General features: G+C 41.2%; 1 protein-coding gene across 2 annotated transcripts; it reads left to right on the top strand.

Moving 5' to 3' along the window:
* The first annotated feature begins 1,996 nt into the window (after positions 1 to 1,996).
* Positions 1,997 to 21,763, top strand: sap30bp (SAP30 binding protein). Of its 2 annotated transcripts, none has more exons than XM_010891885.4 (10): positions 1,997 to 2,134; positions 3,797 to 3,915; positions 4,034 to 4,078; positions 7,217 to 7,259; positions 16,191 to 16,279; positions 18,345 to 18,436; positions 18,520 to 18,632; positions 18,739 to 18,842; positions 19,155 to 19,236; positions 20,838 to 21,763. In XM_010891885.4, exons 1-10 carry the CDS (start codon positions 2,041 to 2,043, stop codon positions 21,014 to 21,016), a joined length of 960 nt encoding a protein of 319 aa, XP_010890187.1. In that variant the 5' UTR covers positions 1,997 to 2,040; the 3' UTR covers positions 21,017 to 21,763. The 2 variants fall into 2 exon arrangements, with proteins under 2 accessions (XP_010890187.1, XP_010890188.1); XM_010891886.4 differs by having other exon boundaries at positions 2,001 to 2,134; positions 18,739 to 18,797.
* Positions 21,764 to 22,138: the final 375 nt, after the last annotated feature.

Here is a 22,138-nt window from a genome sequence, read left to right as displayed (position 1 = left end):
CATTAATTAAATACTGAATGAAATATTAACATATGTTCACTGATTCACATACTGTAAGTATAACAAGATGCACATCAAGCAGCTTCATTAATTAAATTTGGTTGAAATGCAGCCATGATGACTGAAACCTGACACACCCAACCAAAAGAAAAGACAATGTAAAATAAATAATGTTAATTAATTCATTTCAGCAAGAAGATATAATGTTTGATTATACTTTTAATGAATGTGCTCAATAAAAAGCCTTGAACCTTTTTATATAACTATTTAAAAAATCTCATTATCATTCTATGCCTACTGTTGCAACCGTCTGCATCGGTCCCCCATGGACAGGCCGGGTACCCCCAGGGGGCCCAGTATCGACTATTTTTGAACCTATTATTACAAACCGCTTTTATAGGCCTATCAGTCCTGCCCTACCTGTCTAATGTTATTGAATGCCGAGTCAACAAACAGTTAATGTGTCATTTGGATGGGCCATCTCAGCATTTCGAAAAGTTCTAAATTAAATAATATCTGACAAAAGCCGTATTGTGCTGTTGTTGATTGATTTGACTAAAGCTGTTGACTATACCAAACTTCCGATCCTTAACAATAAACACTGTAATATTGGGTTTTCAGAGGACAGAGGACATTTGCGTTTTGAAAACTAGTATTTCCATGCAAAATCTAATAATGGCAATTTCTACGGGTGTGTTCTTCAAGGTTGGATTCATGGATCGACCCTATTCTATGTAAAGACATTGCACTTACTGCTGGTAACTCCCTCATCTGCTTTTTCATAATGCAATTTGATTTATAGAATAGTTAATCTGCCATTATTTTAATTGTCTGAAACATAGTCGTCATGTTTCCCAGGGGCAGTGTTGCCAACTCTCGCGAGTCAAACAAGCAACTGCAGCTTCAAAAACAAGCCCAATACTGTTATAGCATGTTACAGTCAATTAATGAGTCTACTTTGTTGGTGGCATCGTTTGTGGTCATGTATCTAGTGCTATGCCATCAAATGTCATGAATGATGACTCATCATAACTGCTGTACTAAGTGTCTATAATACTCAGTACTTTGACCATACTGTTCATACTCCCCATCCTACGCTAGTTAACAATAGTTTTATTGTTATGTATATTATTGCCATACTTGCCATAGGCTTATCCATGATTTCATACCACCACCAATATTGCTACTAGTTTACAGTACTCTTTCTAAACTGCTGCTAGTGTACAGTGTTATGAATATTCTTGCTTTCTCTTCTTGATATATTTTTGCTCTTAATTCTCACTATGTAGTTGTAGTGTGCTATGTAACCATTCATTAGCTTATTACACTCATATATAACATTCAAAAATTCTACCAAATTGCTGCAAGTTTATATTATGTACATTACTGCCTTACTTGTCATATCTATAATCAATAATTGGCTAAGATTGCTGCTAGTTTACAGTATACTCTTTTAAACTGCTGCTAGTGTGAAGTGTTATGTATAGTGCTGCTTTATTTTTTGTCTGGCTATATTTTTCCTTATGCATTCTTCTTAACTCTCACTACGGAGGTGTCGGGTGCCATGTCACAATTTAATTGTTCAGGATGACGCTGTGTTGCTCGGTACATTTGACAAATAAACGTTGAAATTGTAACATCGCTTGGAATTCAAACTTTTTTTTTTTCCCCAATGGGAGGGAGGTGGGGGCAGGAAAGATCCACGTGGGGATTTGTCGTAGAGCGAATTACACTACAGCACATATATTATTGTGAGGATGTGAGCAGACAGTGTCAATCAATGCATTAAGGGGAAAGTAGCGACGATAAATGTACAAAAACGAAGTCACTTGTCAGATTTTCCTAACAAGGCACCAAACCTTTTAAAACAAGCCCAAAAAACTGCAACCCGCGACTAGTGATAATTTCAAGCGACTTACAAAAAAAAGCCCAAAGACGTGCATTGTAAGTAGACTTGGCAACATTGCCCAGGGCTCTGAATACGCATGCGCATTACAAAGACTAAGCTAAAGGTGACGTAGCTGTTGTGCGACCGGAGAAATGGCGAGCGGTAAGAAGAGTGCACTCCTCTCTTGTTTGGCGGACTATGGAGACGATTCAGAGCCAGATTCTGAAACAGAGACTCAAGAAACAGGTAGAAAAAAATGCTTAAATACTAATAATGACTGTAAATTGGGATTTTGCCCCAATATCTGTTATAACGGAGGTGTACTTTCCCCAACCATGTTGTTGCTGCCAATGCTGGCCGGATAACTAGCTAGTCAATTGCTTGGTGTTGAATAACTTAATCGGCAAAGTTGTAACGACTTACTATCCCTGAGCATGGTAAACATCCACGAATTCATCATCGTCATTTAAAACAAGTGTTCGCCGTATAAGTAATATATAATACTAGCTAGTTTGCAATTGACGTCAACGTTAGCATTACGTTGTGGCTGGGCTACGAGTTTGTCAATAACATGCATCACCAGCTGGTCTGCGGGATCGTTACGTTCGTACAGGAGGAGTACCGTAGTTCATATCTGAATCCCTGACAGTGTTTTACTATTGAGAAAATATTTACTTTACCTTTAATATCGCCGATAATTTCCCCCAATTAAAACGATAGTATTGGTGTTACACTGTCGTTGCCCAACTCACTTAATTTCATGAGGATATGATTTCCTCTACTCAAAGTTTGTATTTAAGTGACGTGTTGTTACTCCCTTTTTAAATTAATTAAAGATATTGTGTTGTCATCATAATGTTCTTTAATATTTTAGTCGCTGCGCCGAAACTAGTTTACACACTGCCCGCTTTTCCTAATTCATGCCAGCAACAACCAGTCAACAGGTAGGCCTATAGGAGAAACATATGTCTCTTCAAATAGTAATCAGTATTTGCGTGACTCTACAAAAAATGTATTACTACGATATCAAGTCAATGATTTGTCAAAATTAAAATAGCAATTCACTTCATTTTAAGTTATGCATGTATCTCTCACCCGTGATACTAACGATCTCCGAAAACGTCCATTAATCCGTTTTTTAGAATTATATCTCTGCATGAAGCCAGAAAGGCATCAGAAATGGTGGGGAAAACGGACAGAGCAATTATAAGTTTCTCTCTCGTCAATTTATTTTAGCTAGCGAGTAGAAAAGAGAAGGGACTTCAAGATGCATAGAACATCTGGCCTGCCATTGGTAGTCGCCGAACTCGGTCTCTGCCCGCTCGCTGAAAATGAGCATCAAGTTGAACACATCTACTCCCGCTATCGCCGTGATTCGCTGTTTCTCGTTGGAAATGAGAGTGCCTCTTTGTAACTCTAGCGAGCGACATTGTGCACGCACCAGGGGTCGTCAAAAACGTTTCTTGTCAACAAAGGCACATGTATAATCTCTATGGACTCCACTTAGATTAAAAGCATACATTGTGTGAATCGTTATAGTCACAGAAATGCATCTTTAATGCTATTTTGAGTTCCTCTGCAGCAGACAAGGTGAATAATATGTTTGGAACAATTATTCAGAGGAAAATATTCAATTAAAATAGACTCTTGAATCTTAATATATTTTGAGTGCTTTTGGAAATTCCTAGAAATGAATACTTTTATTTAGATTTTTGAAATGTAAATTTTTAAAACCATAATCAAAGGCAACAACCCACTGAACTACTGGTAAAGTTTTAACAAAGTGCTCCCTGTATGAAATTCTGATATCAATAAAATGTCCAAGGAATATCTAACTTGCTATTATACCGCCAACAGGCTGCCAAGTATCCAACCTGATAACCAAGCTTTCTGTTTAACCTTTTCCAGAGGGCCATGGAGTAGGTTTGGTGTCGGCTGCTTATGGAGAGGATGACATTAGCCGGATTGAGGATGGCGATGACAAGGAATCTGGTGATGAGGACAGTGGGGAGAGCTCCCCTAACTCGGTCAGTTGTTTTGCTGCTCTTCCAACGTAACCAGTCTTTTTCCACAGTTCCATGCTAGGGGTTTCTCCGCTTTGCGGTCTCTCAGCGATGTTAACCACTTGCATTTTTGTCTTTATAGGACATGGAAGAATCTGATGAGGGGGGAGTCACCGATCGTTATAAGGTATTTTGACCTCCCCTAATAACATTAATTGGGCCTCATTCATCAATATTCATCAATAAAAAAAAATCTTAAATTTGTTCTTGAGAATGGTCCTAAGAGAAGTCTATGTCAGATTCATGAAGTGTTCTTAAACCGCATAATTGTTCCCACTTACGTTCTTATAATCATGAATCCCATTGTCCTCGTAAATTGAAAGCGAGCGCCAGTTGTTCCTAATTAGCATAGGTAAACCCCCAACCAATCCCCATAAAAGGGCATTAGACTACTGGGCTGTGTGCACATAGAAATTACTACTATTTCTGATGGATTTTTGAAGTATGCGTCCGTGCATACTTTTTGGGGTAATATAGACCACAACACCTTGCGCAGTAAAAGAGGGGTTTCTACGATTCTCTCGTTTTTTCACTTGCCAAAAAATTCTGTTATCAACACCTATATTGATAGTTATTGTATCAATGTCATTCACATATTTAAGAAAAACAAACGTTGTTCCTTGAAATAGCTTAGAATTGAAACTGTAGAATTTTGGAAAACGCAGAACTATTTGGCACAAACATGTCAGCACTCAATTGTAAGTTTGTTCTTGAGTGTGCATAGATCCTGTTCTTCCCTAAGAACAAATCCCAAATAACAAAACATTGGTGAATGTCAGAATCGTTGTGGAAACTACATAAGTGTATTTTAAGAAGGTATTTCTTCTTACGAATGGTTGGTGAATGAGTTCCAATGTCTGTGGGGAGCCAAGCAACAATTGTTAGCCTCTGGGATGTTGCCACAAGGTGGTGCTGTTGGTCTGTCATATCATGTCTGGCTGTTAACTTTCATTATTTCCAGTAATTTGATTAAAAAAAACAACAGCATTTGCATACACTTTAAATGTAGCCATTATTGTTAAAGGATCAGCTCCAGTAATAAGTGTGATCACTATTTGAGTTCATTACCTTGTTAGAGTTGAGATAAAACTAGTGTAGCTTTACTGATATCTCACTGCATTTCATGTCCTAACGAGAATCACACAGCTGCTCTGTCAATAATTTTTATGCATTTTGTTTGTGATTATATGTGGTTTTTCATGATCAGACTTTTAGTAGTCTTCAACAGCTGAAATTATGGAGATACGTTTTGCCAATGAAAACAAACTATACAATCTAATGTATTTTCTGAAGCCCCTTTTACATCAGCAGTTGTCACAAAATGCTTTTACAAACACCCAGCCTGAAACCCCAAGGTGCAAGTAGCAATAGGGTTGATACACAGGGCCTGGGGGGGGTGGTCAACTTCAAGGGTCAAGGTGAAAAAGAACACCTTGACCCATGTTTTCCAACCAGCAACATTTCAGGGAATGTCCCGTAATGTTAATTGCTCAGATTCTTCTTAGAAACCTTTCAGCTTCTGCTGATATGCTTAAGCAACCCGGCTGTCTGCCACTCCTGTGTTCTTTATTTAGCCATACAGCATATATTTGCAAACTTTCAAGCATTCATAATGATAGACATGTTTATTTGCTAAAATTGGCCCAACTGAACACAACAACTAGCAAAAACCGATTTGTCTTTCCTTTTATACCTTGAATACAGATATTATTCAAAGCATTAACATAGTTTTGCACTAATATTACTGTTGAAACTTGGATATCTCCCTAATTGTTTTCATTCATAAATGGTTTAATATGAATAAAAATGTATGTATTTATTTCAAGTGCTTCACTTTTGCAAAGGCAAGGGAACACAAATGCCATTGCATTTAAAAACACCTCCCTCTGGGGCGAGTTCATGTGAAAGTGGAACATTGCTTGCTGTTAATCCAAGGGATGTAAGTGCTTAGCCGTTCCTTCACTCTTCAAGTCTTAGCAAACTAGTGAGTGATAGCTTAGTAGTTGCACAAGCAAGATTTATCTCTCCACCACTATCTCATTCATGCTGAATTGGATGAAATATTTTTCTTTCTGGTGCCTTAAAACAAAATGAGTTATAGAAAGTACTTGTGTGTAGTTTAGGCGCAGTAATTTATTCCATTTTTGGAGATGATCCATTCCTGTAACGCCTTGGAGATGTTAAAAGTATTTCTATCAACCCACAAGGCATCAGCATTACACTGGGAGTGATGTATTATCAGGCACTGTAAATTAAGTTTTAGCCAATCATGTCAAAACAAGGGTGCGATAATGTCAATGATGCTTAGATTATGTTGCTGCTGAGAGCCTATGGTTTTGAGTACTTAATGACATTTTAGGCTGTGTTTGTTGGAACACCCCATGGGAAAATGTCATGTACATTCAGAATAGTTTGGTGTTTACTCCTAGGTTGGGATGCTTCTATTCTGGCTGGCTGTCTTTAGAAGTGTGGGTGTAGACTACTACTACCACTACTGCCACCAACTTGAAAAAAAAAACCTTAACAAATGCAGTTGCTGAACAAATGCCTGCACTTTATTAACTTGATTGTCTAGTGTTTGTGTCTTGACCTCTCTACCCACTTGACCAGTGTTTTGCGCATAAAGAACCCAGAGTAACTCAGAATATTATAATTTGGCTGCTCTCGTGTTCTGTAGCTGTAGTTCCCTCTCTGGGTGAGCGTGCCATGTTATTGGGGTTTGGAAGTCTACCTCTTTTGGTACTCTGCTTAGTTTGGCCCTCAGCCCTCTTCAAGACAATTCTTGGATGTGTCAGTGCAGTTGCTAGGTGACTGTTTGTGTGTGTGTGTGTGTGTGTGTGTGTGTGTACGTGCGCGCCCGCCCGCTTGTGCCTGTGAATAGGAGCACTGTTCCTCTATTATGCCCAAAGTTCTGGCCGAAGATGGGCCAGATATTTTAAAGGCAGTTCAGATCTACCCACCTCACCAAGCCCCTGCTTTCACAAAAATGTCATCAAACGCTTTATTAAATATCCTGTAGCCCCTTGTTTCCTGTTATACAGACAGGACCTATAATGCACTACTCATGTTTCATATCAGTAGTTGTAGTTGATGATTAGCAGAAATGCTGGTGTTTAGGCAGCCAACTACCATTGTACCCATTCAAGTTCCCTCTTCTCCAGAACTGAATGATTGTGTCCTCTTGGTCCCCTGCTATGACAACCATTGGGCTCAGCTCCCTCCAACTGATTCAGGATCCTGTACTTAATTTTACCATGTATTTCAGGAAATCTCTGAGGCAGAAAGGAGGGACCCCAACGAGCTGGTTGGTGAGTGTACACACACACACACGCACACGCGCACACACACGCACGTGCGCACACAATACACTGCGGAACTTGGCTTGCAATATTTAAATTGCCGCAATGCCGTAGACACTCGGACTCATTTGGAATGCATTTCTAATTGCTGAAATTAGTATGTGGGCAGTACCCCAGTGGTCTTTGTTGGTCTTCAAGGCAGCGTCATTTGGGTGGTGTTTCACAGGAAATGGTCGGGGCGTAGTCACCGTATGTCTTCCCTGGAAGGTAAAGGAGTGCTGGGTGTTGGTGTAACGTTAGCTGGTTGAAGGTGTGGGTGTTAAGCCCTGGGAAGATGGGAGCAGAACAGGGAGTGGCTCTTACTGATACATGCTCCTTTGATAGGTCATATAGGGTGAATGGGATGTTATAAAACAAGTAGCCAATTATATTTACTGCCCTGGTTATTGTCAGTTTCAAAATCACTTGTCAGAGGTTGTAAGGTTCTGACTTATTAGTTGTAAATCAAAGGAACCCCCTGGAAACGGCCAACTGGTCTTAAGCGTTTATTCGGGGAGCTCTGATACAATTGGAAAAACGCATACATTTTATACTTGTCAGTAGACATCTGAATCCTTGTCTCGCCCTGTCCTATTTCTCTCCCTTCATATTTGTTACACATGTGCTGAGACTGTTTTAATGTGACACCTGGGGTTGCCCTTTTTCTGCCCTTTTTCTACTTGACAACATACATCGAACACAGGAGACACAGCTCTATTATTCTAGAAAGTTCATCAGACAGTTAATCTGTTCATTTCTACTCTTAATAACGTTTTTGCTTAAAGCAAGCAAATAATAGGAAACCTCAGCATTGAGTAAATGTCAGTTCTTGCACAAGCCTTATAAATGGGTGACATTAAGCTCCTCACAGAGGTTAAAGTTGAGTCATGTAAGCACAATTCTTTAGTAATATTGATAAATGCATACTATATTACAATTTTATCCAACATTTCCCCTTGTGTATCATTTATCATTATTCAACATGAATCCCCATAAAATATTTTCACAATTACATCACTTGTGGTTAGGATTTTCAATGTATTGATCATTCTTCTTAAGAATCTTAATGGTAAATGAACGTCTCTGCCAAAACTACTTCTAGGTTCGTTAGTAAGATCAGGTGGGTAGTATTGTTCGGGATCAGGATACATATGAATTTCCTGATAACTGAAACATTTGGACAGAAACAGACTTCTCAATTGCTTTCGAGGCCAAACCTCTGACACATGGTATAATACAACATCCACACAATGCTAATAGTGCAATTTGATATTAAAACAGTAGTCATAACCGCTTTGATAATGGCTTTCCATCTCCTAAACAGAGAATCCATCCAACCAGGTAGAGTTGTATCCACTCCAGAATTCTCAGCCATCTCGTTCGCCAACAAGTGCCTTGGTAACTGATCCGTCTGGAGCTGTATTATTTGGGATAAAAGTACCACACAGATCCAAACATCACACAAACCCCTCCTTTTTCAGCTAGCAGCATGTCTTCGAATGTTGGGGGTCTAAATACAGATGTTACGGGTGGATATATATATATATATAATGCTAGTCGACACAACTACCGTTGGTTGGTTTTTGTTTTGCCCTGATATAACTATCATGCAAGCTGTTCCATTCAGTGAGTTAATGGTGTCTAATGGAAACGGTATAGTTCCCAATTGAGGTTTTCCCAAGCCACATGCATACCATTCTTCCTTGACAACAGTTCAGGCAGTGTATTGTATCCTGTCTAACCACAAATGAGTATCCTGTTTCCACTTTTGTTTCATGAAGGTACTTAAGCTCTATTATTTTTACAACTTCATTTGTCGGTTCTTCATTGATTAATCCTGTCCCTGGTAACACAGTAACAGGAGTTCTCATAGTCCCAGGATCTGAGGACGGTTCTGGCCTCTTTACTTAGATAGTTTGTCTTTTCTCCCTCTCTTAGCTCTTTTTACAGTGGGTGATGTGTACCCACGTAGCTCTCTTTGATTCTTACTGCAAAAGGAGTTGTTAACAGCACCTGATATGTTCCCTCCCATGTTGGTGTCTTCCAGTTCTTTTTCTTAATCACCTTGTTGAGGACCCAATCACCAGGCTGTACTCCGTGGAATTGAATTGTCTGGTCACTGTCTTGCGGAGCTGCAACTTTTTTAGTTAGTACATTTCTCACTTTCTGCTAGTGTCCCCTCTGCTTAATTCGTATCATTCCTAAAAGGCGTTAGGGATGGTATTATATAAGGTCTTCCATAAATGTTTTCAAATGGTGATATTCCTCTCTAGCTTGGAGTAATATGTAAGGCTAGGATTACCAATGAAAGGCATTGTACCCAATTCCTTCCCGTTTCTGCGCATGCTTTTCTTAATCTATTCTTTATTGTTCCATTTGTTCTTTCAATTAATCCTGCTAATTGAGGGTGGTAGGAACAATGAGTTTTGAGTGCTATTTTCCACTAATTTTGTTATGACCTTATTTACAATGTGCCCCATTATCTGAATAAATTCTTTCTGGGATTCTGTATCTGGGAATAACTTCTCTACACAAGGCTTTAGCGACACAAATTGCGTCAGCGTTTCTCGTTGGGAATACTTGAATACCCATTTGGTGAAAGTGTCTTACTGTTAAGCACCATTTATTTCACTCACATAAGGATAATTCTATAAGATCAATTTCTATATTCTGAAAAGGGTATTCTGAGGTTGAAAATTTTCCCAGTTCTTGTTTTATTTGCCCCTGGTGGTTCTGTTTTGTGCAGACTTCACATGTAGCCCAATTATTATTTCTTTTAGGTAAGTTATCAGCCCATATATGGTGAAAACCTTGTTCACCATATCATACACCCCCCGTTGACACATGGCTTGCTCCGTGTGTAAACAATGCAACATATCTGTACAACGATTTGGGTAAGATGTCTTTTCATTCAGGTCATTTCCACAGGGAATCGTCTTTTAGTTGCTCCCTTGGTTTCCCATTTATTTTGTTCTACCCTAGGAGCATTTGTTTGCATTTCTTTTAATCGTTCTTAAGTTAACTCCTGTTCAACGGTAATGTAAATATTGTCTCTGGTATGGTCTATATGACGATTTAGGGGTTCCTGAAACTGGTAGTAGTCCTTTTCGATCCCACATCTGCTACTCCCTTTGACCACAAAGTCTGTGGTATCTTTTAAAGAATCTTCCTCCTTCAGTCCCGTTAAACACTCTCTACTGCATGGGAAGGTTGCAAAACGGTATCACTGTCATTCAGACTTCACCGCAAGATGTGTGTTTGGAGTCACTGTAGTTCTCCAGTTCAGTTTGGTTGAGAAGACCTTAATTTGGTATCTGCCTAAGTCTTGCCAGTCGTTCTGCCTAACAGCTTCGGAAACAAAATAACCCCCATCCTGCCCCTTTGCTGTCTTGGGCTTACTAACGGAGACATGAGGGCCAGTGTTTCCTCGCTATAGGGCTTGCTGTTCCAGAGTCAAACTGACTAGCGCCCCTCAGAAACCTTACTTATTCCAAAATAAGTCTGTAAAGGTTAAGATATGTCATTTTAATTTTTCCATTTGTTCTTCAAATCTGGGACAGCGTCCTGGAGTATGTCTGTAATACATAGTACAGTTTAAATGTTCTGGTCTCTTTTCTATCAGTTCTGTAACTATTGCTCCTGGACCTGTGGTTGTCAGATCTAAGCTGTACCAATATGTGGGGGTGCCTTCCCCCAAAACCACAAGATTCACTTCCTCTGTTTCTCACTGCCTCCATGCCGTCATTAACTGGGATAACTCCTATGCCTAATTTCTGCATTAACTCGCTACCCAACAGGTTCACAGGACACTGGGATGATATTAGAATAGATGCTGTCACTTCCTTCCTTGTAATGGGGTCAACAAATCTAATGGGTCTTGTCAACGACTCTTGACAGGTGTCGTGCAATCATGGGCGCCTGGAACACTTCGCCCCCTAGCTCTGGCATTGGCACCACTCTTTCCTCTTCCTTCCCAAATGTTTTACCGCTCCTATGTTGCTGGCCTAAACTCGCTCACCCCTGTCCCCAAGTTACAGACAATCTAGCTGGAGTGAATCCTCTTGGTTCTGCTCCCTGTCCTGTAGTCTAAGTTGTGGAGGAGCACTGGGAATAGATATTACATCTGAGTGGGGTATTGTCCTTCCCAGGATGGACTAGTTTTTCTATAGACGTCTGCTTGGTCAGTTTCGGATCATCCCACAACTAACACCCTTTTTTAAACACTGGTAAGACTCGCCCCAGGCGCGGTGCAGGACTTTCTTTCAGGATATCTTGTATCCCCCGTGCCCGGTTTCAATCCCCCTACCCTGGACCAGAGGAACGGAGATATTGGAATCCGGCTCGAAGGACCAAGTAATGTAACCGTGCTGAAACCTGCATCCATGGTGCATCATTGGCCCATTTTCATTTGTTCCTAAATCCGAATGAGAATTCGGGCATCCAGGTCTTCCTTGACATCTTGGGTCAGCCTAAAGTGATTATTAGGCTGCCTTTGGACAGATGGTTCGTTTGTTCTTATTTTTTTTCCTTTCATTCATTGTTCTTAGTTGTTTAGATGCTGTGAACTACAGAATCCAAACCAAATGAGTGTTGCTGGCCACCAAACGAACCAGCGAAACCATGACCACTCCAGCTGTGAATACTGCTGGAGTGGTCATGGACCTGAGGTGGACTGACCAGTGTGCGTGGACCTGAGGTGTTCATCCTAGTAGTGCACGGTCCATCATTTAGTAGTGGTTTGAAAGAGTCTGAGAAGTGTAGGATTTTCAGGGACAGGGCTGTCCTAGCATCTAGTGAAAATCTCCTTCTGCCGTCAGGATGGCGGGACATGGAGCCTTGGCCGGGCTGAGTGGGCACTGACCCCCCTCCCCCCCCCCCTCCTCGTTACGGTGGAACAGCGAAGACAACAGAGGTGGCAAAACAATGGTCTTTTGTGGGGATTTGACTGTTGCCTGAAGATATGGAGGGCTGTTTCTACTCCACAGACGAGGACTGTAGATGTGAGCTTCAACTGGCAGCCAGTGGAGGACTTGGGCTGCAGCATTCTGGATAAGTTGGATGGGACTGATGGCAGTTGAAGCATCATTCAGATTCTGATCCAATGACTTGGTAACGTGTTCCGTTAAGATAGGCGTAGAGACACTGTCGAAATACATCTCTCGTTACCATGTGAAATGTGACGACCGACTTTCTCTGTAATTTAACAATGTACACAAACCGTTTGTTGTATGAACTGCGATAACAGGCAGTGCAATGAATGGATGAACTCCTCTTTTAACCTGACTCCCATACTGGAGTGACTCATCCACAGTTGTTTTGAAACTCCACCCAATATCAATACGATAACACATCCCTAGCATGGCAGCCACTCTGTAGCAGCGACGACAACAATAATAGCTAGCTAATGTGGAAATGGATTGTCATCTGTGATCCGTACAACCCCACCACTTTTCGGTGCAAAAACATTCCAAGTGTAAAGTGACAATGCCGACTGGGCAACAGACAAAAGATTTTGTAGAATATCGCCACTGTACAATGTCTTTTCTGTGACTCATTGTGACCCAATACTGTCATTATACATTCCATCCCTGGGCCCAGTCTGTTGTTTGGTCCACTGGGCTGTCTGCTGCTAAAGCCAAAGGTCATAGTTCTCTTCTAAAGGTCTCCTGCTGTGCCAGCACAGCCAGTAGCATGAAGATGGGCTTTGTCTGTTCTCTGGTGGGAGTTTAATTGGCTGGCTGGCAGTTAAATGAGCCTCACAGTGACAGGTCTTATTTCTACTCAATATACAGTATATACTCTGGACTAGACCATAATTAATGTTACTTGTTTTTAAGTTTGTATTCTTTATTTTTTTTACCTTTTTATCTAGAGAATGAACTCCGATCTGTCTTTCAAGCTGGGCCTTATCTTGTAAATGAACATGTACCTATGTAACTGTCTGTGCATATCATTGCCAAATTACCATTTTGTAGAAGGTATAATTATGGCTGACTGAGGGACGCATGATAGTGTCTAGTCTGAGTAACAAGAGGCTATGTCAGTATACAGTTTTTTTCCATAATTATTGGCCAATGAATAGACAGCAGACTGGACATATTGCCAGAGGAAAGCTTGTACTCCCCAAGACACCTGGTGATTCTTTAGCTACCTTCAGGTGCTGGCATGAATGTCTTGTTGAGAGTAGAGGCTTGTTTTCTGGAAAGACTTTCAAGTAGCTTGTTGGCGTATTGTATTTTTGGAGACTTGGTGATTGTAAAATTCAACAAACTTAAGCAATTCTCCTTTTGGAATCCTTGGATTTTATTTTACCTCTCAAACTATCCAGCTTAATGTGTGTGTGCAAAATACACTTGTCCTTTTCCTGAGGTTTCTCACCACTTTGCAGCTTTTTATTGCAATTACATATTTTACAACATTTTTCATCAAGGAGTTGAGCATGACACCATTTTATCAGTCAGGGATAATTGCTTAGGAGTTCCAAATGACTCTGATGACCAAAATGGATATTAATGGGTATATCCTAGGGGTGCCAAAATATGTGGTTTTGAGGAAAACAGATATTTTTTGATGAAGAATGCTTTTCTTAAGCCCCACCTTGAAACCAGACTGAACCACACTCAGGAAGTTTTCTTTTTCAAGTAAAGATTTATTTCACTGGGAGTTCTTTAGGGATTCGTAAACCTGCTAATTGCATTCATCTGGGTTCCCAGGTCGGAATCAGTCCTGATTAGAGGGCTTGAATAAGAACCAGCATCCAGAGGCTGGTTGAGAACCACAGGTTTAGAGATGTGATTCAGAGATGTGCCTGTTGCTACACACACCTACTACCTCCTGTCGGCTATGTTCATGTAAACTAAAGCAACACATGCTAGAGCTGTGACTCCTCTGACTTGCCTGGTCATGTTATCTTCTACTGTTCCTAGGTGTTTGGGTAGCTTTGTGCTTATGTGGTGGGGTGGCTTGCAAAGCAGCCACACTTAAAATATTTGAATTATTTGTAATTTGAGTTTCCAGCTCTGAAAGGGCTATAACTTCTGTGATTTAAGATCTTTTATTTGTAGATTTTTGGGAAACACTTGGTCGCATGGTGTGAAATGTAGAATGAAAATGTCTTGTGACTCAGTGTGAAACTATTGGGACTATAGTCTTATTTTGAGGACTACAAATTAACTTATTTTCACTGCTAGATGTCCTCAGTCATTCAGTGGTTACAATGCAGTGGTTACCAAAATTACAGTGAAGCTATAACGGCCCTACTAATGTTTTCTGTGAATTTATTACAAACAACTGCTATTTTACCAGTTTGCCAAACACTTTAGAGATCTGAAAAGAATGTGTTTTTATCAATGAAATGTTGAGTTTAGAGATGCAAAGTAGCTACCGAATGGCCACTGCTCAGCCTTTTGCCCTGCTCAAATTGGTTGCTATGTCTGTTGCTATGGTTACTCATACTGAGACATTGAGGTCAAGACCACATACCAGCTCAGGCAGGTTCAGTACTGCCAGAGTGGATGGTGTGTACTGCTGTTCTCCTCCAGTTCCTCTAATGTCTCAGACAAATCCACAAATAATAAGAGATCAGCAACTGGCAGTGAAACAGAAATCTGGCACTGCGTCCAGATGCTTTTTTCAAACAAGAATATTACCTATCTAGTTATAACTAGCTGAAACGTGTCTGTCTGTAAATCGTTCTCAAGGACCCCAGATGTCTGCAATAAAACTCTTGCTCACTAGCTAGTCCTTTTGAGGTTGTGAAATGGTGGCTGCTTCTGATTCCTCGTTACTAGAAGGGCAAGACTCATGTTTTTTTTTCTCATATTTTCTGTATAGTTAAACAGTGACGTTTCCTTTCAAGTAAATTGATTAGGTTGCAGTGTACAGGCTACTACTGTGCTTCGGCTACTACTCAGCCCGACCTATAGAACTCAACAATCAAATGAGTGTTCCAAACAATGGTGCAGTTTCAAAGAATGGTGGCAGTGTGTAAGTAGAGCGCTTGATTTGGTTTTGGCTGGTGGTTTAGCAGTTTTAACACCTTGAAGTAAGATATGGTGTTAAAGGGAAGACAGTGTGTGAGGAAAGACCGGAAGCTGGGGGCAAGGCCAGCAGGGGGCAAGTTCTGGTAGTGTAAGCGATGGGGATTGGCCTGAGTTAAGGACAAAAGACCGTAAACCGATATTCTTAAAAATGTTCAAGCTGTTACATCAATTTTTGTTTTATTTAATAATTTGTCATTAATATTACTACGAACAACTTGAACTACCTTGAAGACCCAGAATGATCGTTTGGTTTGCCATCAAAGCTGGAATGGTGTGCCAACCTGGCATTTTGTTGAGGCCAATAGATTCAACATTAATTACAACAACTCACTGGGGGAAAATGTGTTGGAACTAAACCTGTGAAAGTGTCTGTAGACCGGGCCTTTTGAATGTTTGAGACTATCATGAGTACCATGTTAAAGCCTGTTTTAGCTTGACAGTGCTGAGTGACTGTATAACCTCTCCACTGGTGAGGCCCCAGACTGACACCAAAGAATGCCTGGCCTGGAGTCAGAAAAACAAAGAGTTTAGGAGAGTAGGGAGGTGAAGGAGGGAAGAGGTGAGAGGAGAGTAGCCTCCTCTCTACACAAGCCCCAACAGACCCTCCCTGACTGGGCATGGGTGCAGTCTCATACCAGGACCAGATGCTGCCGAACACCACATGAGCACAGAGGCATAGACGTGCACAGCCACACGCACGCAGATCCGCAGTCAGCTTACGAATGCCTTAGACATGTGGTGTCAACACTCGCTCACTTCGGAAACATGCTTTATGGGCTCACCTGTAAACATCAAGAAGTCGTTGGCTTTTTGTTTGTCTGTCTGTCTGCTCCTCTGATTGGTTGTTTCTCTCTGTCAGCTCTGTTCTCAGAGAAAGTGAGGAACATGTCACCTGACAAGATCCGGATCCCTCCGGAACCGCCTGGACGCTGCTCCAGTCACCTACAGGTATGCCCGTGTGCTTGATGTCCTGTACTTCTGTGCACTTTTTCAGGACAGAAAACGAACTTAAACTCAACAACCTGAATCGTAACCCTAAATATTGACCTCACTTTAACCCCTAAACCTAATTCTAATCAAACACCTAAAATAGTCTTTTGTGCGAGTGAGAACTGGCCAAAGAGCCTCACATTGCCAGGTGTGTGCATGTGCGTGCCTGCATGCGGATGTGAATAGCGCACACACACCTACTTATCTCCCTACCTACATGTGCTATTCACCTGAGTTTCCCTGGAACACAACTAATACACACTTGACCATTATTAATTTGACAGCTGATTTATTGCCTTTGGTACACAAGTGATAAAGTAATACTAAGATCTTGATGGGGTGTAAGAGTTAATGGGTGGTAGTGAAATACTGGTTTCCAGGTGATCATGGTCCCTCCTCCCAATTCCTGAGCTCTGTTACATTTCAGCATCCAGCAGCCTTTTGCAGTTTTTGGTAAATGTTCAAGAATGTTCCTCACTACTGCATAGCTCAGCCCTCTAGTAGGAGAATAACAACAACTGTGTTCAGCTGTATGTCACTCCCCTCTGGACACAGGCTCAGGTCGGTCACTCCTGAAAGGGTTTCCTCCTATAAAATGTTAAATTCTGGGTTGATAAGGCCTCATGCACAGATCTAGGGTCAAGGTCTCCTCTCCTAACCCTAACTGTATTTGGAGAAATATGGAATTCACGTTGAGGGAGCTGAGGGTGTGGTTGACTGACTGAACAGCTCAGCACTTCATCATGTTGAGGGGGCTGAGGGTGTGGTCCACTGACTGAACAGCTCAGCACTTCATCATGTTGAGGGAGCTGAGGGTGTGGTCCACTGACGGAACAGCTCAGCACTTCATCATGTTGAGGGGGCTGAGGGTGTGGTCCACTGACGGAACAGCTCAGCACTTCATCATGTTGAGGGGGCTGAGGGTGTGGTCCACTGACGGAACAGCTCAGCACATCATCATGTTGAGGTAGCTGAGGGTGTGGTCCACTGATGGAACAGCTCAGCACTTCATGCTGCTTCAGGGAGCCTCACATGCCTAACACCGCTCTACCAGTTGAATCAATAATAATGAATCACTGCCTGAATGTCCCTCACCTTAGGCTAGTTAAGAGATATAGACATGCGCGCATACACACACACACACACACACACACACACACACACACACACACACACACACGAGTAAACAGGTTGTGGTCAGTGCATTATTGCAACACCCGTCATTATGTAACGTCTCCAAAGAAAGTTTAAACCGTTTCCTTGTCCTATTAGAGCCGCTTGCTAAATAACTTTAAGCATAAGGCTTTCATCACACCTCACACTTTCTAATAAAAACAAATCCAGTTGCTGTGTTTAGTTCACCATCTGAATCCATCAGAAATCTTTGTTTCATAGTATTGTCATTTGATGTTTAATGCCTATTCCCCTGCATATAGCGTTTATTTGTCTTAGTTTTTAACATTATGTTGTTCTGTCTGTCTTTCAGTCTTGTAATTAAATGACATAATATGGTTAAATGAAGCAAATAATGTTTTATTCAATGTGCCATTCCACTTCCCTTTTTTTAAGCTAATTTAACCCCTGGCTCCAGTTGACAGATTTGGCTCCCTGGAGCCTAGTTGCCAAATATTGCCCTGAGGTATCAGAAACTGCAGACACACAATGTCTCCATTCAGAGCCCAGTCAGTCATATGGGTCAGGACTGGTGTAAATACCCTAGCTGCTGCCCCTACCGAGTACAGCTGCCGTGTTGTGCTTTGATTATCACAATGTAGCATTGAAGTAGCTAAGCTAGCTCACTTCAATTCCCAGTTGACCAGGCAATAAGTGTTCATAATGTTGGTTGCTATGAAGGCCAATGGTTGCAAGTTTAATTCCAATTGTATTTACTACAATGTCTACCCATTGTGATGTATGCACAGTACACCAGACAAACTGTGTGTGTGGTAAAAACAACTGTATACTGATGTGGATTTGACTCTTGGACTAATATTTACCAGATACAATTGTTTTCTGTCAAAAGGAGAAGATACAGAAGCTATATGAAAAGAATCTACATGGAGACTTTGACACAAACAACCACATTCAGAAGAAGAAGGAGTTCAGGAATCCTAGGTACACACATTGGGATGGCTTATATAATTATCTGATATACCGGTGCTTTTCCCAGATGTATCAGTTGACTGTTGTCTTTGCAGTATTTATGAGAAACTCATCCAGTTCTGCGGCATAGATGAGCTGGGAACCAACTATCCCAAAGACATGTTTGATCCTCATGGCTGGTCAGAGGAGTCCTACTATGAGGCACTTGGTAAGGAAGTCGTATGTATTCTTTGCTTGTGGCAAAAGCTGATTGTCCTCATCTGCCATGTTGGGTTAGCCGGTACTGAAGACTTTTCCTTCCCTTTCCACTGCAGCCAAAGCTCAGAAGGTAGAAATGGATAAACTGGAGAAAGCCAAGAAGGACAGGACGAAGGTGAGGGACACAGGCGTTTTTATTGACTTGAAGAGGGGACCTGAGGTAACCTGAATTACAATATGCATGTTTTTAAACCCCCCTCTCTTAACAAACCTATACCATGGTCTCTTTAAATGCTGCCCACAAAGCATTCTTTAAAAATATACACTACCTGGACAGCATTTTATCGTGCATCTCCCAGTCTCCTTACACCTTTGTTGTTATACCAGCCATAGTGAGGGCACTTCAGTCTCCATCTTTCACCATTTTAAGAGGCCAAATGATTTAGCCTAATCCCTATCGAATGTCGTCACAACCCTGTTCCACTCCCTCTGCAGTATGCCTGATCCCATGTTTCCTTTTCTCCCCTCCTAGATTGAGTTTGTGACCGGCACTAAGAAGGGAACCAACCCAACCAATACAGCAGCTCCCACCACCAACACTGCCACCACCACAGGTACATACAGTGGCATCAGAAGAATAGCCCGTATAATACTCAGACTCCACATTTTGACTGATTTAATAATTAAGAAATTGTCCCTTCCATCTACACACAATACTCCATAATGACACAGCAAAAAAACTATTTTATAAATTTTTGCCAAATCATTTAAAATGAACAACTTTAAATATTTCACATTCCTAAGTATTCACACCCTTTTGTCATGACACTGAAATGTATTGTCCTTTGATTATGCTTGATGTCTTTGGGACTTGATTGGAGTCCACCTGAGGAAAGATTTAGAAAGGAACACAAGCCATGAATTCCAAGAAACTCTCTGTAGACTTCTGAGAGGTTGTGTCAAGGTATAGATCTGGGGGAAATTGTTGAAGATTTTAAAATTCCCAGGGGCAAAGTGATTGTGGTATGTTTGAAACCAACTAGACTCTTCTTAGAACTGGTCTTCCGGCCAAACAAATGAGCCGGGCACCACTGGCCTTGATCAGTTAGGCGAAGAAAATGCCAATGGCCACTCGAGTAGCGCTTCAGAGTTTCTCTACAGAGATGGGAGAACATCTATCAGGCCTTCATGGTAGAATAGCTGGGTGGAAGCTACTCCTGAGTAAAAGGCATAAGAAATGCCACCTGGAGTTTGTCAGAACACGCTTAAATGATGGAGAGCATGATGAAAATGATTCTCTGGTATGATGAGACCAAAAATGGAACCAGTAGACCTGAATGCCACAGTGAAAGGGGGATATGGGAGCATCTTGCGATTGGGATGCTTTTTTGTGACAAGGAGCCTGGTCAGGGGAGGATGAACGGAGCAAAATACAGAGAGGTCCTTGAAGAAAATGGGCACAGAACCTCAGACAGGGGCAAATATTCATCTTTCAGCATGGCAGTGACCCAAAGCACACTGCCAAGACACTGCTGGAGTGACTTTGGTACAAGTCTTTGAACATACTTCATTGACCAAGCCAAAGCCTGGACATTAACCCCATTGAACATTGTTGGGGAGACCTGAAGATTATTTTTCACTGAAGCCCCCAATCCAGTCTGACAGAGCTCGAGAGGATCAGCCAGGAAGAATGCACAAAATTGGGAAGAGGCAAACCAAAGAAGACTCAAAGCTGTTATTACTGTCAAAGGTTCATCTAGAAAATATAGGGTCTGAATAATTATATGCATGAGATTTTCTTTTTACTTTCAATAAATTGGCACCCATTTGTATACCTGTTTTGTTATAATGGGGAATTGAGTGTAGATTTTGGGCCAAAGCAAATGTAATCAGTTATACATTCAATCTATAACACAACAAAATATGAAGGAAATTAAGGGGTCTGAATAATTCCAAAGGTACTAATACTGCTACTACTACAGGACCGAATAGACTGTATCATACAACTAATACTACTACTACAGGATCCAATATACATAATACACAGCTATGTCTTGCAAATTATCCGATGGACTGCTATCAAAACTTGTACAATCAATGGCAGAGAGATTCTAAAGACGTTATAATGTCTGATTTTAGTTCATAACCTGCCTGAAATAGAGTAAGAATATATCAGGTTTTCTTTTCTCACCTATTCACAATTTGTCTTCCTCAGAGGCTCAGAAGAGGAAGAGTAAGTGGGACTCTGCAGTGCCAGTGACCCTGGCCCAACCCGCCCTGCTCACTACCACGGCAACCCTTCCAGGGGTCGTTTCCGTGACGACCACTGCCAGTGGAACCAAGACCACGGTCATCTCTGCTGTTGGCACCATCCTGAAGAAAGCCAAGCAGTGAACCGGCTTGGCCAGGAATTCTGTTCCCATGGAGTCCATGTGTTGGAGAGACCAGTGCCAGTGTTTCATATAGCTGTGTGACTGTATTAGTAATGCCAAGAAGAGACTAAATCTAAAGACAATATGGACGTCACATGAACATTTTTATAGCCACACAAAGACCTCTGCTTCTCTGCTGCCTCCTTTACCCAGATGTAGTCCACACCCAGTTGAAGTTATTCATTGAGTTGTCTGTGTTTATCAGCTAGACATTGTTTCTTATCTGAAGTCTATCCATTGGGAAAACCATCTTAGCTACAAAAGTAAGTCAGTTATGGCATTGGTTACTAGGCTCATGTCTGAACCTTGAACAGTTAGTTTGTTAAATCCTCCAGGAAAGTGGTTTGTTCCAGTATCAGTCTGCCTGTTATTGTACAATATATATTTGTATTATCAGGGGAGTCTACAATATAATTTTTAGGCACTGTATATGGTGTATCTGTGCTGTTTCCTGGGCTGTATGTTTTATATTGTCTATAGTTTTAAGGCTGAGGATGAATACTATGTACATTTGCATCAGTGTTTCTTCATAAAAATGTTAATGGCCTGTTCAAACTGGTTTGGTTAGCTTTTTTTGTTTTTTTTACACAAATGTACATATCTATAGCTAATGATTGTAAGGTAAATAAATCAAGCATCATACTACCTTTTGAATCTGTGTGGTCTTGGGTTTAATCCAAACTGTTTTCTATAAAAACACAAAATGAAAGTGGTCTCCTCGTACAATTATTTTCAAATTGTTCTCTGAATAGAATTTTGTCCAGGAAATGAAGGGATGGTTTTGTCTTGTTTTCTAAGTCTATTGACTGCGGCCAGTGGCCTGAATCTGGACAGAGGAATTTCTGACTATCCCCCCCTCCCCTCCCTTCTATACACTACCCACTTCTGTTTCCCCTCCCCCTTCTTCCTTCCTCCCTCCATTTCTGGGTACTTTGTTCTTGCATGTGTTCTCCAGCTGAGGATGTGATTTACACCCTCCATGTCTTCCTATCTTCCCTTTATTCTACCTCTGTATATCTCCCCCAACATGTGGCCTTTTGAAGCACCACTTGAGTTCAAAGTTCCCAGTAGGAGTTGTTTGAGT

Source organism: Esox lucius, chromosome 5 (assembly GCF_011004845.1).
Source record: "Esox lucius isolate fEsoLuc1 chromosome 5, fEsoLuc1.pri, whole genome shotgun sequence".
NCBI lineage: Eukaryota > Metazoa > Chordata > Actinopteri > Esociformes > Esocidae > Esox > Esox lucius.
Note: the sequence above shows the minus strand (reverse complement) of the source record. Positions and strands in the feature narration are given on the sequence as shown.

Excerpts from the sequence above, each read along its gene's own strand:
- sap30bp (XM_010891885.4), top strand. The coding sequence starts at position 2,041 with ATGGCGAGCGGTAAGAAGAGTGCACTCCTCTCTTGTTTGGCGGACTAT. Across the intron at positions 4,079-7,216 it reads GAGTCACCGATCGTTATAAG|GAAATCTCTGAGGCAGAAAG; the intron begins GTATTTTGACCT and ends CATGTATTTCAG. Across the intron at positions 18,843-19,154 it reads ACTTGAAGAGGGGACCTGAG|ATTGAGTTTGTGACCGGCAC; the intron begins GTAACCTGAATT and ends CTCCCCTCCTAG.